This window comes from Drosophila montana, unplaced genomic scaffold (genome assembly GCF_035044405.1).
Source record: "Drosophila montana isolate Dmon_TW-CO22-7 unplaced genomic scaffold, ASM3504440v1 contig_3848_1, whole genome shotgun sequence".
Lineage (NCBI taxonomy): Eukaryota > Metazoa > Arthropoda > Insecta > Diptera > Drosophilidae > Drosophila > Drosophila montana.
The window spans coordinates 2,980,154-2,995,712 of record NW_026998720.1 but is presented as its reverse complement, the minus strand read 5'-3'; the positions used below and the strand labels follow the sequence as shown (position 1 = coordinate 2,995,712).

General features: G+C 44.9%; 3 protein-coding genes and 1 long non-coding RNA gene across 5 annotated transcripts; 2 read left to right on the top strand and 2 right to left on the bottom strand.

The window, feature by feature from the left end:
- The first annotated feature begins 4 nt into the window (after positions 1-4).
- On the top strand, positions 5-3,701 carry LOC135438407 (protein MEMO1). Its single transcript, XM_064696730.1, has 6 exons — positions 5-185; positions 2,448-2,529; positions 2,594-2,662; positions 2,730-2,842; positions 2,912-3,023; positions 3,101-3,701. Exons 1-6 carry the CDS (start codon positions 137-139, stop codon positions 3,561-3,563), a joined length of 888 nt encoding a protein of 295 aa, XP_064552800.1. The 5' UTR covers positions 5-136; the 3' UTR covers positions 3,564-3,701.
- LOC135438410 (uncharacterized) lies at positions 559-1,706 on the bottom strand. Its single transcript, XM_064696732.1, has 2 exons — positions 1,525-1,706; positions 559-1,462 (listed from the first exon to the last, which is right to left on the bottom strand). The coding sequence occupies exons 1-2, from the start codon at positions 1,596-1,598 to the stop codon at positions 667-669; spliced, it is 870 nt and encodes a 289-aa protein (XP_064552802.1). The 5' UTR covers positions 1,599-1,706; the 3' UTR covers positions 559-666.
- Positions 3,692-15,477, bottom strand: LOC135438396 (uncharacterized). 2 transcript variants are annotated; one of them, XM_064696702.1, is made up of 15 exons: positions 14,219-15,477; positions 14,070-14,156; positions 13,828-14,018; positions 13,602-13,763; positions 13,380-13,525; positions 12,086-12,668; positions 11,213-12,019; positions 11,116-11,142; positions 9,991-10,071; positions 9,805-9,929; positions 7,247-9,742; positions 6,344-7,171; positions 5,393-6,285; positions 4,360-4,549; positions 3,692-4,294 (listed from the first exon to the last, which is right to left on the bottom strand). In XM_064696702.1, the coding sequence occupies exons 1-15, from the start codon at positions 14,918-14,920 to the stop codon at positions 3,921-3,923; spliced, it is 7,692 nt and encodes a 2,563-aa protein (XP_064552772.1). In that variant the 5' UTR covers positions 14,921-15,477; the 3' UTR covers positions 3,692-3,920. The 2 variants fall into 2 exon arrangements, with proteins under 2 accessions (XP_064552772.1, XP_064552773.1); XM_064696703.1 differs by having other exon boundaries at positions 13,828-14,006.
- Positions 10,287-10,667, top strand: LOC135438414 (uncharacterized). Its single transcript, XR_010437878.1, has 2 exons — positions 10,287-10,410; positions 10,470-10,667. It is a non-coding gene; the product is annotated as an uncharacterized LOC135438414 (long non-coding RNA).
- Positions 15,478-15,559: the final 82 nt, after the last annotated feature.

The following is a 15,559-nucleotide window of genomic DNA, read 5'->3' as shown; positions in this document are numbered from 1 at the left end:
CATTTGTATTTGTGTTCCGTCACTTTTGCATAAAACGAAGAGGCACAAAGACAAGTGCGGGCGTGGAAATTTAATTAATTTGGCTTATCTAAAATTATTTTCGAAGGCTTATTTTACGCACAGCAACAAAATCAACATGTCCGCCAGGAGAGCAACGCACGCAGGAAGCTGGTACACAGATTCCGGTAACAAAACAAATTATTTTATATCGATGTCTTTGACCCTTTTGTTCTTCAAGCAATATAATAGAAAAAATTGGATGAGTCGCATAGGTTATAAGAGACTGGATTGAATGGATTTACAAAATGATACAAAAATCAAATAAGTTTTGGTATTATCTTCCAAGCCCACTTTTGTAGGCTTTAGACTACATTTTGTGGCCTAGTATATTAGATGCAACAAATGGAAAGATTTTCTTTTTGTAATCTTTCAATTATCATTTTATATTTGATAGAAATTTGGCATAGCTTCGCATGCTTTTTGCAGGCAGTCCATTAATCGAAGTCGGGTGGATCGAATTAATATATTATTTAGCTGCCATACAAACTATCGGTAGAATATATTTTCTTCCCAAGATATATTTATCCCAGTAATTACAAGCTTTACGTTCTGTATAGATATATATTTTTACTATGAGCAATCTTCTTGTTAAAATGTGAAATCCGCTTAGAAATTAGTTTCCGGCTTGTCGCCCACTGAATTGCGAATTTCCTCCATGCGATCGTACGCGATCTCAGTGGCCCAACACATACGCTTCTCCAGCTCGTTGGTGCGCTTACGCTGTTGCTTAAGGGTGTCCAGACCGTGCTCCAGTTGTGCGCAGGCCTGGAAGAATTTGCTCAATTCGGGTATATCGCCAAATTCGCCGGGATGACGGCGAAAATCGTCTGCTACATTTGCGGTTAACTTGTCCAAACGGTTCTGGACAAACCTGGACTCGAACATTTTCTGTAGCTCGTTAGTTGTGATTTTGCCGAGATCACTTGGCATATTATTTAAATTTAAGTTGCGTATGCGTGACTTGAGACCACCAAAATTGATTGCTTCAAATTTCTCACCAATGCCCTGAAACAATTCATAGCTTTTGCCCAATTCCAGCTGCATTTTCTGCATATCCTCATCTATGGACTTAGCACTCTGAGACTCCAGAAACTCCGCAGTCAAACTGTGGTCCAAGCTGGGCAGCATGTCTCGAAACGATGTAGCACTCGATGTACCAATCGATGATGATGAGGACAACTCTTCGCTAGAGGGTTTCTGGCCAGCGCTCAGGCGTGCATTCGATGGGTTCATGGTAATCGATTTGCCACCAATTGACTGGCGATGTGATTGGGGATTGTGATATATTTGCGATTTACTCGAAGTCTTTTTCTTTTTGTTTTTGCTAGGCTCCAAACAGGGAATCGGCGTAGGTTTCATGAGATCCTCGTATGAAATCCTGCGCTTCGGATCGTTGCTATTACTGGAATCAACATAAAGATTGATCTATTTGTAATACATATATATCTTATATATGGTACTCACTTTTCCTCCAGAATGGCTGTCAGCTCATTTCGTATACGAAGTAATAACTCATCGCTTTGTTTACCTTTATCCATATTTGCGAGCAACTTAAATTTGAGTACAATATAATATGAATATAATTTAATATAATGATTTTCGTGTATATTGTTATCGCAGTTTAATCAAAACTGAAATTTGAAATATGTATACAAGGAAACTTGTTTGTTTTGTTTCTAGGCAACCCCGGGGTTACTGAGTTACAATATGCATACCCATTTAATATCCCCTGAGTGTTAATTCAAAGTACTCGAGCAAATTTCTTTTTAATATATTAACATAATATCTTAATTGAAACCAATTTCCGCTTTGATACACATTTAAATTAAAATCACCGCCGAAAAAAAACTAAAAAGAAGAAAAGAGACTTATATACTTATACTGGCCTAACCAAAATCCGTAGCTTTAATCCTTATGTTGAATGATGATAAATCGAATGATTTTTGAACCTCACTAAAAACAGATCTTAAATTTCCCCAAATCTTCTAAAATGAAGTACCCTAGCTTAAACTGTAATGCTCACATATATAAATTGATTGATGAATTTTCCATATATCCCTAGCTAAACAAAACTGTGGTCGAATTTTCCAAAATTCCACAACTTCCCGAAAAATTCTCCTAGTTTTAAATGTCATCGTAAGCAGAGAAAAAAGAATCCTCGATTTTTTCAAAATTTCCTAGCTTTAGTCTTCATGGTGAGAAACGGTTGAATAAATAAAAGATTACTTTAGATTAAAATAGATCGTTTAATTTTCGATACATCCCTAATGAATTTCCCTAGGCCAATCGAAAAATTACTCTTGCCTAACGATACTGCTGAGCCATTAAAAAGATTTAATATACGTAATATACGTAATGAGTCTACCTTTATTTATTATATTTTGCAGCCTCGGATCTCTCCAGGCAATTGGATCGCTGGCTGGGTGCTGCGGACTTGTCGCATGGACCGGCGCGTGCCATTATTGCACCGTAAGTCAGATCTACTAACTGAATTGGCATCTTAGTTTTATGTATACATTACTTAATTTTTTAGACATGCCGGCTATGCTTATTGTGGTGCCTGCGGTGCATTTGCCTATCGCCAAGTGAGCCCCGTTGTTGTGTAAGTGGAATCTCAGCCAGACAGAATGCATATGCCACTGAGCTGATGCCTTTCTTGATTTCTGCAGTAAACGCATATTCATATTGGGTCCATCGCATCATGTGCGACTACGCGGCTGTGCCCTATCGGTGGCGAAAAAGTATAGGACACCATTATATGATCTCAAAATTGATACGCAAGGTGCGAGATCTGAAAGTACTTTTATTTATGTTATTATTATTTAATACATTGTATTAACAACAATTGCAGTCAATGCCGAGCTGGAAAAGACGGGTCAGTTCTCCTGGATGGACATGAAAACGGACGAGGATGAGCACTCCATAGAAATGCATTTGCCTTACATAGCCAAAGTAATGGAGGAGTAAGTAGCAACTGCTCATTAAAATATAAAATGCAATTTTAAATTAATTTTATATGTTTTCTTTCAAACACTAACAGCTTTAAGGACCAGTTCACCATTGTGCCTATACTTGTCGGTTCACTGAATCCCGAGCAGGAGGCACAGTATGGCAGCCTGTTGGCCAACTATTTTATGGATCCAACGAATCTATTTGTGATATCTTCCGATTTTTGCCATTGGGGCCAACGTTTCAGTTACACATACTATGATCGCTCCTGCGGTCCCATACACAAGTGCATCGAGAAGCTGGACAAGCAGGGTATGGACATCATCGAGAAGCTTAGTCCGACGGCCTTTACAGAGTATTTGCGAAAATATAATAATACGATATGCGGACGTCATCCCATTGGCGTTATGCTAGGCGCTATTAAAGCCCTGCAGGATCAGGGCTTTAAAAATATGAGCTTTAAATTTCTCAAGTACGCGCAGAGCAGCCAGTGCCTGGAAATGGAGGATTCCAGCGTTAGCTACGCCTCCGGTTCGCTCATCTTTGAGAATTAAACACAATGAAAACAAAAAGTATTTTCTCTAGGCTTATTAAGTTGCGTTGGATTTTGTAGCTGAAATTCAAGTTTTATAATTCTAATTTTTAGCAGCAAATTGTATGAAGAATAAAGCCGAAAATCGAGTTCCATTTAATTTAATTTGCTTTTATTTGTATTTTTTGCTTTCTGAAACATCGAAATTGACATCTAAGCCATTTTAAATGATTTCATAGGGTATTTTTTGTTTTCGCCTTATCAATGAAATGTTTGCGTTATGTTGGCCAACACGGGCGCGCGGATGTATGTGAAGGATGTGTGTGTGTGTGTTTGTATTGTTGACATTGAAGCAACAGTTGTCATGGTCATTGCCACTTTACCACCAAGTACCACTAACTCCACCGCCACCCGCTGTTGCATCTGCTACGGCCGCATCTCCGGCAGCGGCTGCTGCTCCATTTAGACGGGCGCACTGTTCCGCATCGCTAGCCGCGGCGCTGGCTATTTGAAGGGCGCTCATGTTCTGCACAAATGCCTCGAGTGCCACATTCTCGTCGTGACTGTAGGGTGACGTGCGCTGGCTGTGCGGACTGCGACGCAAGAATTCATTCAGATCGCTGCCTACGCTGGCGGGCTTTGAGCCGGGCGCCGGCTCAAAGTCATAGCCAAAGGGATCCTGTGCCGCCGCCGCCGCGGACGGTTGTGGTAAACGTGTCAGCATATTACCTTGCACAAACAGGTGGCTGGAGTCTGCAGAGCATAAGGTGCACATGAATAATGTGTGTAACTGAGACAGGATTCAATATGGGACTTACCACTACCAAAATCGGCGGCCACATTGTCGCAGTAGCTGTTGCACGCGCTAGCCTGCGATGACTGCTGCTGCTCGTAGGCATTTGTGGAGCACGTGCGATTGCCAAACACGGTTGTTATCTCCACGTGATGCGGCGATGGGGATGTGTTGTTGCGCGTGAAGTTGGACTCCGATATGTTGTGTATGGAGACCTGTGAGAAAGAGTATACAAATTAACGAAAGATTTATCGAAGTCGCATCGAAACAAATTAATCGCAATATGTCTAGATTATTTTAGATTCCAGTCAGAATGGAGAAAAACTGGCAAACATTTTATGTTCCACAATTTTGTAATACATTTTTATGCCTCGGCTTATTTTTGATCAGTTGCATGAAAACTCTTATCAGAACTGCAAACAATCGAAATCGGGAGAAATGTGAAGTCGCTCGGGGATTATGATCAGTATTCAGACTAATAGAAAGGAACGCAAGTTACCGAGCAATTTTATAACCTGAAACATGTTGTTGATATGTATAAAATATTGTAGTATTTCTCAAATCTCACATTCTCATTAGCTAGGTTCTGTCTCTACATTCCAATTAGAATTAAAAATATCAAAAACTGGTAAAAACAAAATCCGAATTTTCAAAAGTTTTCTATATGATTTTTAAACTTCACTAATTAATATAATTGAACTGAATATTTTAAATATTTTTGTCTTAATTTTCACAATTTGATTGTTATAAAAAAGTAGATGAACTAAATAAAATATAAACAATCAGAGTTCTTAAAATGCTCTCAAATATTGTATTACACCAAAATATTTTTGATGCATATAAATCTGTGATGAAACTCAATAGACTCTGAACCTTATATAGCACAGCAAGAAACCCATCAAATACATATATATATATACATATATCGTGTTTGATCTGAAGAACTTCATTTAAGACGAATAGAAAGAGAAATATGTTGGCGATAGTTTTTCAAATGGCAAATGATCCTTTCGGAACATATTCGTTTGACTTGGCCAGAGTGGCTCGCAGGAACGCACCTCGTTGTTGAGATGCTGACCCGGTATCAAATTCTTGAGGAACGCCGCATCGTCATAGCGTATGACGCCAGTGTTTGGTATGCCCTCAAGATAGGAATTGAAACCGGTGATGGTTGGCGGCGGCGAATCATCGCCACAATTATGATGCATGTGACAATCACCAGGAGCACCAGGCCCGGCGCCTCCAGCTGCCACAGACGAGGGGAACACCTCAAAGCCATTGTAATAGCTCGATTGTTGGTATTTCTCCTGGAGCGTGGAGCCCGCTGGACCGGCACCAAACTCCGATGCTGTTGGCTGCCCAAAGCTGGACCAGTGGCTCGACGCGGACGAGTTGTTGTCTTTGGTCTTCTGCTTCAGCTCGCTGCCTATGGCGGACAAACATTTCTGCGTCTGCTTTGGACGGGCAATGACGGCCGCATCACCCACCAGACGACCAGGACTGCCCAGGGAAACGTTTGTGCAGCTAATACTGATATTGTTGTGCGTGTCGACAATGCCGCCACCGCCGCCACTGCTGCTGTTGCTGCTGCTGCCGCCACTGGCTGAGCCACTGGAAAAGTATGAGAAATTGGTGGGCGCAGCTGGAGCTGTTGCTGGATTTTGAGCTTGAGCGTTGCCGCCGCCGCTGCTGCTGGGTGTGACAACCAATGGCGGCGACGATAGCTTCTGCTGTGTAGCACGCGCCGCCTCGGCCACCGCCTCCTGTGGCGTATAGTAGTTGACATTGCTGCCGAACTGACGATAACCACCCATGGCCAGGCCATTGGTGACAGCCTGATGCAGCGCCGGGTTGCGTATGGTGAACATGCCGTTCTCATTTTTAATAATCGCGGCCGGTTGATCCATGGGTATCGGTGCGGCAATTGGCAGACCCGCGCCATAAGCCCGAACTGAAAATACAAAAACATTATATATTCAACCATGAGCATGGGCATTGTGTTCCTGTACCTGGCGGAATGGGATTCAGATTGGGCAACATGGCACCCGGCACGGGCCCATTGTTGACGCCCTGATGGAACATGGGGTTGCGAAGCGTTATGATGCTACCACCGGCGCTCGCCTCCATAATGGGCGCTGTGCTGAGCGTGTGCTGCTGTGTCTGCTGGTTGTCTAAGTTCCCAGCACGCTGCTGCTTGTTGCCAAGATTGGCGGTGCCACCGCCCGCACCATTGCCGCCCGACTTGCCACGGTTGCGACGACGTCGGCGCGAAGATTTACCGCTGGCAGTGGCGGCAGCAGCTGCAGCTGCCACATTGTTATTGCCATTGGGCGCCACATTTAGCGGCTGGCAGTTGGAGCGATTCAAGCGCGGATTGGCCTCCACCATTATGACGCCACCGGCGGTATCCATGCCCGCCGCATTGCCGGCATAGTAGCCGCCCATGAGATGTGCCTGATGCTGATGCTGATGCTGCTGTTGCTGCAGCGAGTGGTGCTGCTGCTGTTGCTCAGACAGCGGCTTGGATAGCTTCCGTATGGACTCGCTCTTTTGGCGCAATTGTTCGCTTTTGGCCGGATCCACCTTGGTTAGCGTTATGCCCGGCGGCAGTGAAAGATGCTCCACCTGTACACCGCGGTTTAACTGATCCATGATGCTGCAATTGGCCTGCTGTTGTTGCTGCTGCTTGCTGGAAGAACCGCTGCCGATGCGCAGATGCTGCATTTGTTGGGCCAGCGTGCTGGCATAGCTGCCGGCATGCGGTGGCAGCGGCGGTGGTATGGCAACTTCGTTGGGATTAAAATAGCCCATGTTATGGGGTATGCCCGAGAGATCCTCTGGAAAAGCAATCAGATTCGGATTGAGATTTGAATTAGTGCTGGCCATCTTCAGCGAGTTGTAATAGATTTTACCCTGTTTCTGACCACGATGTCCGCGCTTGCCGCGCTGCGAACGCTTCGAACTCTGCCCGCCGCCCTCCGCGGCGTTCGAGGAGCAGGTGCTATTGCTGTTCACATGCTGCTGTGACTGCTGGCTGCCATTTGTTGGCTTGGAGCGTCCACTGCCTCGACCGCCACGGGATTGCGACACACGATGCCCATTGACCGCTTGGCCGCTTCTGTCCGCTGCCTGCGTCAGTCCTTGTCCATGACTGGACTTAGACTTGCGCGTGCTGCCATTTAGATGCGACTCGGACGCACGCTGGCTTTGATGCTTAGCTTGCGCCGGCGGCGGTTGCTGCTGCTGCTGCTGGGACGTTGGCTTGCGCTGATTAGCGGCTGGCGCTGTCGTCGATTTGTTTGGCTGCTGCAGCTGCTGCTGAGGTGCCTGCGCTCGCGGCGGCGGTGCCTCAGCTTTAGGCTTCTTGATAGGCGCCGCCTGCTTTTGCTTGGAATTTGGCATAGCTGCCGCTGGCTTGGGCGCAATGGCTACCTTGACTTGTGTTTTCACTGGCTGTGGCGGCGCAACCACTGGCGGCTCCACATACTGTTCCGTTTCGCTGCCTGTTTCCCACTCACCATCCGAAGAGTCCTGCACATGCAAAGATTTGAACGGATTGTTATCCAACTGACCCTGATCCAGACGTGGCTTTAGGCGCTTGTGTCTTTTAACAGACTCCGGCGCCGGCGCCGTCTCGGGCTGTGCCTGCACTGGCATTTGTTTGGGCGGCGGCACTTCGACCACATTTTTGTTGGCATTCTTGGTCGCCGTCTTCTTATTGACCGTTGTCTTGGGCTTAATGCTGCACACAGAGTTCTCGCGCGTGTTAACGGCGCTGCTTTGCGGCGTCTGCGACTTGGAGCTGCTGCTGCCGGAGCTAGAACTGGATGCGATTGCTGTTGGCGCTGCCTTTTTGTTTGGTTTTTTATTCTTTGATTTTGCCTCCAGTTCAGCAGCAGCAGCGGCGGCCGCATTGGCTGCTGCTGCTGCCGCTGCCGCTGCCCGTTTAGCCTCCTTTTTCTTGGCCTTAGCGCTCTTCTCTGGCATTGACGCCGCAGCTGGCGCAACCGGCGCTGGGTTCCTTGTCATTGGCTGGAGAGCAGAGGCCACCATATGACCATTGACAAAGGTATAGAGCAGCTTGTCCTCATCCGGTGAGCTGCCCTTCGCCACAACGGTCACCTGCTGCTCGCCGCCAGCGTGCGGCAGCTGCACGCGACGTATGGTGACGATGCGCTTGGATGGATCAGCGGTTATGGCATTGGCCGCCATGGCGGCGATCACATCACGCGGCAAGTGTTGCTGCTGCTGCTGTTGCGAATGAGGTGGGGCATAGCACACGGGTGTGTGCGATGCCCCAATGTGAGGTGGAAAGTAGGCGGCTGAGCTGATAAAATTGGGGTAATGCGCCGCTGAGGCAGCAGCGGCTGCTGGTGGTGGCAATGGATTCATTGTTGTGCTCACAAGACCACCCTTTAAAATCTCGTCTAGCTGAGCCAGCTTGGCTAATTGCTGCTCCTTGGTGGGCAGATAGGAGAATTTAAATTCGCTGTTCGCCTGCTTAACAGTTGCAATTAGCTCCAAGATAATTGTTTCCACTTTGGCCTTGGCACGCTGCAGATTCTTAATGTTGGCCTCCAGTTCGGCAATGCGTTTCTTTTCGCGTTTGCGGCCGCCAGCAGCCGTTAAGGTTTTCATTTCATATTTGTCAATGAATTCCTTGAAATAGATATCGAGGAACTGACCGCGCAAATCCTCCAGCTCCTTGATGCGTTTTTCCTCCTCCTTGCGCTGCTTTTGCTTAGCTTTTTTGGCTGCCTTCTTGGGATTTGTCGTTTGCGGCTGTTGCGGCTTGCCCTCAATGAAATTTAGCGTCTCATTGATCCAGCGCTTTTGGTCCTGTTCGCGTGTATAGCTGCCCAGAAATTCGGCAAAATCCTGCATCATTTCCTCTTTGCTGTAATTGCTCAGGTCGGCGGGTAAGCTGCCAGCGCTGCTGCTGCCACTGCCGCTAGCCGTGGCATCCGTGTGCATCTGTATGCTCTTACAGAGACTGTCCAAACAGAGCAGACTATTATCGCCATCCTCAATATTCTCGCCAATTTCGTTGAGAGCCGCCGCGGCGGCAGCAGCAGCCGCTGCCGCTGCTGCGGCGGGCATCTTACGTGTGGCGGCTTGCACCTGCGCCGAGGCAACCACCTTGAGTGTGGGCGGCTGCTGTGTGGTCACTGGATCCGGCCTTTTAGTTGCAGCTGGCTCGACGGCTTGCACCTTTGGCACCTGTGGTTTGGCCACCGCCGACGCTTCCTGGCCACACTTGCTCTTCCGATCATTGACAATCTGTGTGAGTTTCTTACGTAAGCGATCGCGCGTCTCGTTGAATCGCGCATGATTGCACTCCTTCTTGACACGCTTTTTCGAGTGGTTCTCCTTGCAGGGCTCCCCAATGTCCGCGTAGTCAGCACAGCCTGCGCAAAACAAAATAATGATAGCTAAAGTTGTTTCTAGATATTATATTAGAGCTGCTCACATTTACGCATCTTTTCCTTGCATTTCTTGGAGTTGTTCGGGTCGTTGCCGGCGCCCGTCTGCGTCGTTTCGTTTATCTTTGACTTGTTTGCCAGACTTGTGGTGCTATCCGGCTTACCACGTTTGCTGCACAAGAAAGGCGAAAAATAATTTAAAGTGCTTAAGTTTTGATTCATGAGCTACCTACATCATTTGCGAGTCATGCAGCTTCATCAGATGATCCACGCCAAATTGCATTTTCTCGATGTTGGCGTCGCCGAGTGTGAAGCTGGGCAAAGGAAAAACCACTTAATATTAATAAAAACTATCATGCGATATCGAGGTGTATTGCATTCAAGGCAATAGATTAATCACAAGTGTATAATTGCCTGAAACAGACTGACAATTGACTAATTTTTGTAGATTGGCACTTTTAACAGAAGCTCCTTTGATTGCAAGATTTGTTTTAAACTTAAAATGGTATTTAGTTGTCATTATAGAGCATCACTGAAGCGCAGCTCTCACGAATGTTATCACACATATACACGTTACACCTAATAGAAATTTGATATATATAAAAAAAAAACAAAATGAACTGGGAAGAGCTGCCAAAAATTTTTTAAGATTGGTATGTTTGGTATAGATGTTCTAAAAAAATGGACTGTTTACATGTTTTCTAAAATTTAGGGAGGTAATCTTCGTATATAACATAGATTGTTGTTGCTGGAAGACTAATTGATTAGCGAAGCATCCTTTTGGTTCAAAAGTGAGCACTAAGGCGGCGATTAAGAAAATTTATCCTCCGGTTCAAATCAGCAATTTGTAATGTTTAAATTTGTTTGTTGTTGTTATTCACATAGAAATAAAGAAAAGCCCTGGCGGTAATTTGAGCGACTTTGTACTGTCTGTTGGCGCGAACTACACAAACATTTCGGGCGACACCGGGCTATGTCATCAAGTAATAAGTTATTATTATAAAAAAAAAAAGTTTCTTACAAACACTCTAATGCTTGACCAGTTGTTTATATGGGTGATGCATGATATAGTCTGATGTGTCCATGTTTTAATGTTTTATATACCTTTAAAAATACAGAAACTAAATTTTAAAAAAAAACAAAACAATATATGACAACATCCTATTTAAAGATAGCTGGCTCTATCTTAGCTTCTGACTGATTCGACAGTCCCTAAGAAACTAATATGCATAGAGCTGTTGATGCACATCAGGAATTTTTAAGCCCTACATTGTTGCAGATGTAATCTTTAATGCGTTAGGCATATGGACACAAAATTAGTATATCCTGTAGAAAAAATTAGGGAAAATCAAACTTACTCGTCCGTAATCTTGAAAGGTGAGTAGCTGAAATGTTAAATAATAAAATTAATAATTTGTCATATGTAGCAGACCGATTTTAAGAATTGTAACATACCCAATGACCTGCGCCAAAAACTGCTCGAAGCGTCCATCGTCCTTGTCACCGACGACGCTGTTCGGGCGCAAGCGCAAATCACCCTTTAGCAGCTCCAGATGCTTAAAGTCGGTAGCCGAGGAATTGAACTTGACAAAGAAATTGGCATAGATCGACAGCACAAAGGTCCAGTAGGTCTTGTAGACATAGTGCTGATTCTTGAGCTCCTGCAGTTCCGCGGGACTAGGTGCCAGCTTGCGATTGAAGAACATCAACGATGGCAACGTGGTGCGCAGCTCCTCACGCGAAAACGATAACGGCTGGAAGCATCGCAATAGATGCTTGGTCAGTGGCGGCGACAGTTCATTGGCAAGGATCTTGCGTGCCAGCTGGCAAGCGGAGACTCGGCAGTTTTCGCCGCAAAAGAACTGCGGCTCGATGCTATCATAGCGATAGCGTTTACGCGTGGCCAGATGCTGAAACACAGCCCATGCCACGTGATATGTGGTGCGCAATGCGGTATCCATCTCCTGACGCCGCAACGTCACACCACTCGGCTCATCCCCAGGTCTACAGATAGCTGCAGCTGCTTCGGGCGGCTGATCGCTGCTGCGACGCTGTTGTGCGGCTGCTGCCGCAGCTGCGGCGCTTGTGCTAGCAGCCACATTATGTTTGGCCTCATCGCTCGTACAGGTGCTCAAGATTTTCGATTTCATCAGCTTGGCGTCTTTCTCAACAATGCCGAGTGTTGTGCACTTGGCACAATGGCCGGCTTGTCGCGGCATTAGAGGTGTACCAGCAATGGAGCAAGTGATGCATTTGCAGTTCCTTGAAACAAAATAGAATGTTTGTTAATAGTTGAAAGAGCTGCAGTTCTATCGATGAATCACTCACTCGTTATGGTGTTCCAGCATTGCATTACACTTCTTGCATAGGTCCTCGTGCACCAGCTTATTTGGCGGATCGTAAAAACCGTCGGGCCATTTGAGCTTGGTGAATGCCATTATATTCTTCCAAGCCAGCTGACGATCAACAATACGCTGAAAATCTATGAACTCATCATCACTGATATCCGGCAGCGAGAAGGATGTGGCATCCATAACGACCTTATCGAATATGTTATACACATCGAGCAGGCCCATGCGACGATCGTGCTCCGTCGGCGACAAGTTGAACTTGTTTAGCTCCATCCAAATGTCCGTCCAGCGGCGCTCAATGGAGTGCATATGCTCATCGAACAGCATATATCGTTTGATCAGCGCCGTTGTCTGAGATGAGCCCTCGCCCTCCTTCAGCGATAATATGCATGCGAGCATGGTGTCGCCCAGCGGATTGAACACATGTTGCTGAAAGAGTCGCTGACACAATAGCACCCAGGAGAGCTTGAACTTGCGCAGAAAATCGTTCTCAAAAGCGAACAGGCTAAGTGAAATCTTCTGTGAGATGCAGTTCAAATCGGAGTAGCCGTCCAATAAATCTAAATGGAAATAAATTAAGTTGGTTATAATACAGAATTAATCGAAATCCAAATGTTTGAGAAATGCCAACAAATAATAGTTATGTACGGGTTGTTCAGATTAAATAGCAATGCATGATTGGGTAATCTGATCTTAAAACGTCATTGTTTATATAACTTAAGATATTTGATACAGTAATCTAATGTTTATAAGTTTTAGTCAAAATGCAAGGAGCGTCATTTAATTTGTATTTGTTAAGTGTGCTTAGGATATCTAAAAAAAAAAACTAACAAACAAACCAACAACAAATTAATATTTTATACAAAAAAAACTAAGGTTTCAATTGACAATTTTTATGACAGCTATGTAATATAGTGGTTTGAACTGGCAGATCCCAACATGTTAACTTCTCACCATAAAAATTTGAACCTATGATAAAACTAAATTGGAATACATTTACCACTACCCGATAGCCTAGAATTAAATGGACATGAAACCATCGCCTAGGCTGGTTAAAAATTAGAATACCCTATGGTGTTGGAGATAAATCATTCAAAGCGTTGCACATTTTGTAAAAAATAGTTATACTCTTTACAAGAGTATTAGAAAGGAAGTTGTCCTTGGCATACATTTTATGACCCTAAGGGTCTCAAATTTAAAATTAGTATAATAGTCAAAAGCCCGCTACAATATTTTGATCACTCATTTCCATTAAACTGTGTGCAACCTACATGTGAGCATCTTTTCGGCAGATATCTTCTCGTTCTCCTGCACATTTTGAGCAATTTCGATCATGCCCTCGGAAAATGCCTTAACAATGCACTCAACATTATAGGCGAGTATTTGTAGCAGCAGCATCGGATTATTGGCCATCAGTCTGCAAGTAAAGTAGGAATGTATATTTGATAATTTGATATATATAGAAGGTAGTACAAACAATTAGATCAACTTACATGGCGCTGAATAGCACTAATATCATATTATCAGAGATCGCAGTATCATCAATAAAATCAAGATATTCGGCATTTTTATCGTAGAGAAAACCGCTTGTAATCCAATAGATTTGCTTATTGGACTCCAATAGCTTCTCAAATTTGTTATAGGCAGCATCATTTCTAAAATAGAAATATACAATGAGAGTATGTTATTTATTTATTGAAAGGAATGTTGCCAACTAACTTCAACATGGGGCTGTATGCCTTAATAAGCACATCGAGCAGCATGACGACCATGTGGGCAGCCTTAAATTGATCCATCATAATGGCCATAATTGTTTCGCGATATTCGAGACATTCCTTGCAGGAACAAAATGTAAAGAACTCTTCCTTACAATGTTTAACAAATATCAAGGCAAGATTCTGAAAATAAAGCTGCAATGGATTAGGCTTCAGCATGACAGTTTCAAGGCAATAGAAGCACACCGTAATTGCACGATGATGTCCGTCGGCACTGCGCAATGGATTGATCTTTGGATCCTCTGAGAATAAACGCATATTCTCAATAGCCATCTGCATGTGCGAAAAATTAATTAACTTGTGTACACAATTTAATGGGACTCTGCTGCACATACCAAATATGAGCGCCTTTCCTCGTTTGGATCATTGCTTTTGGGCTTGCATTCGTGGAGCAACTTATCGCTTAGCTCCATCTCAATGACATTGTCCTCGCGCAGGCTCCATTGCATTAGCGTAACAACTTCCTTGTATACTACATCCGATTTTGGCGCTGGCGCGTACGGATCGAACGGCGGCAGCGCCAGTATCGTGTGCAGCGTATTTATAATGTTGCCCTCGGGAAAATTGAGACGCTCCAGCAGCTGACAAGGTGGTGGGGGCTGGCTGGCTTTGTTACCTGCCTGCTTCGATTGGAGGGGCAATGGCTTGTTGGCGCTGAGCGCCTCTCGCATTGCCGCCAATGCATCACATTTCAGCGGCATGGTGTCGCCACAAATGCGCGGGGTGGCCGCATCAATGGACATTTTCATGCTCACATGATAGCAAGAGGCGGCGTCCAGTTCACCGTTGACAACAGCCTCGGCGGCAGCCACTACATTCGCATCGATGCTGCTGGTACGGATTTTGGCCTTGGCACCCTTCGGCTTGGAGCTGCCGCTGCTGCTGCCACTGCAACTGGGACTGCCGTCGTCCTCGTTGCTGCAACAATTTATGCAAGTTGTTGCTGCTGCTGCATCTGCTGCGTCTGGCACCTGTAACGTTGTGGTGACAGGCATTGTCTTGATGTACGTCAATGCCTTTTCCACTTGTTCAGCCATGTTTATTTGATTTTAGAAATTTGTATATTTTATATATTTTATTTGTATTTATTTTTGGTCACACTCTTTAACATTGAGCCACTACGTCAATTAGGCCAAAACGTAGCCATGGCTTTTCGCGTAACAAAAATTTGAGTATGTGCGACGCATTATTATACAAATCACAGATGCACTTCCGTGGTGGAGACACTTTCACTCGCCTCGTCTCGACCGACCGACCAACCGACCGTCGTTTTCGTTGCTGTTGCTGGCGAGTGTGTGTTTGTGTGTATTTATGTGTGTGTTGTGTCGAAGAAGTCTCTCACATACAGCAAAATGAAAAGAACGCAACGCGTTTTTTCCCAAACGCGCGCGCCTTCAACGAGCTGTGCGCGTTTCTTGGCGTTCGACAATTTGATACGATTACCTTGAAGCGCTTTTAGCCTAATTCGACTGCTGTGCAGTTAAGTATATAGATTTATTTAACAAGTGAAATGTTTGGGATTTTTCGTTTTTGTTTCGCTCGTCGTCCGTTCGGTGCAATTGCAATTTTCTGCCTTGACAGTGTGTGTGTGTGTGTGTGTGTATATACGTGAGCGTGTTTGTATTGGCTCAGCGTTGCACTGTGGTCGATCAGACAAATAGTGGTCGACGATATAC

Bases quoted from the DNA above. Each gene is read 5' to 3' on its own strand.
- LOC135438407 (XM_064696730.1), top strand. From the start codon at position 137: ATGTCCGCCAGGAGAGCAACGCACGCAGGAAGCTGGTACACAGATTCC. The intron at 186-2,447 runs GTAACAAAACAA...TATATTTTGCAG, and splicing joins AAGCTGGTACACAGATTCCG to CCTCGGATCTCTCCAGGCAA. The intron at 2,663-2,729 runs GTAAGTGGAATC...TGATTTCTGCAG, and splicing joins CAAGTGAGCCCCGTTGTTGT to TAAACGCATATTCATATTGG.
- LOC135438396 (XM_064696702.1), bottom strand. From the start codon at position 14,920: ATGGCTGAACAAGTGGAAAAGGCATTGACGTACATCAAGACAATGCCT. The intron at 12,669-13,379 runs GTAGGTTGCACA...ATTTCCATTTAG, and splicing joins TGCCGAAAAGATGCTCACAT to ATTTATTGGACGGCTACTCC. The intron at 9,743-9,804 runs GTGAGCAGCTCT...TGTTTTGCGCAG, and splicing joins CAAGGAAAAGATGCGTAAAT to GCTGTGCTGACTACGCGGAC.
- LOC135438410 (XM_064696732.1), bottom strand. From the start codon at position 1,598: ATGGATAAAGGTAAACAAAGCGATGAGTTATTACTTCGTATACGAAAT. The intron at 1,463-1,524 runs GTGAGTACCATA...TGTTGATTCCAG, and splicing joins ACAGCCATTCTGGAGGAAAA to TAATAGCAACGATCCGAAGC.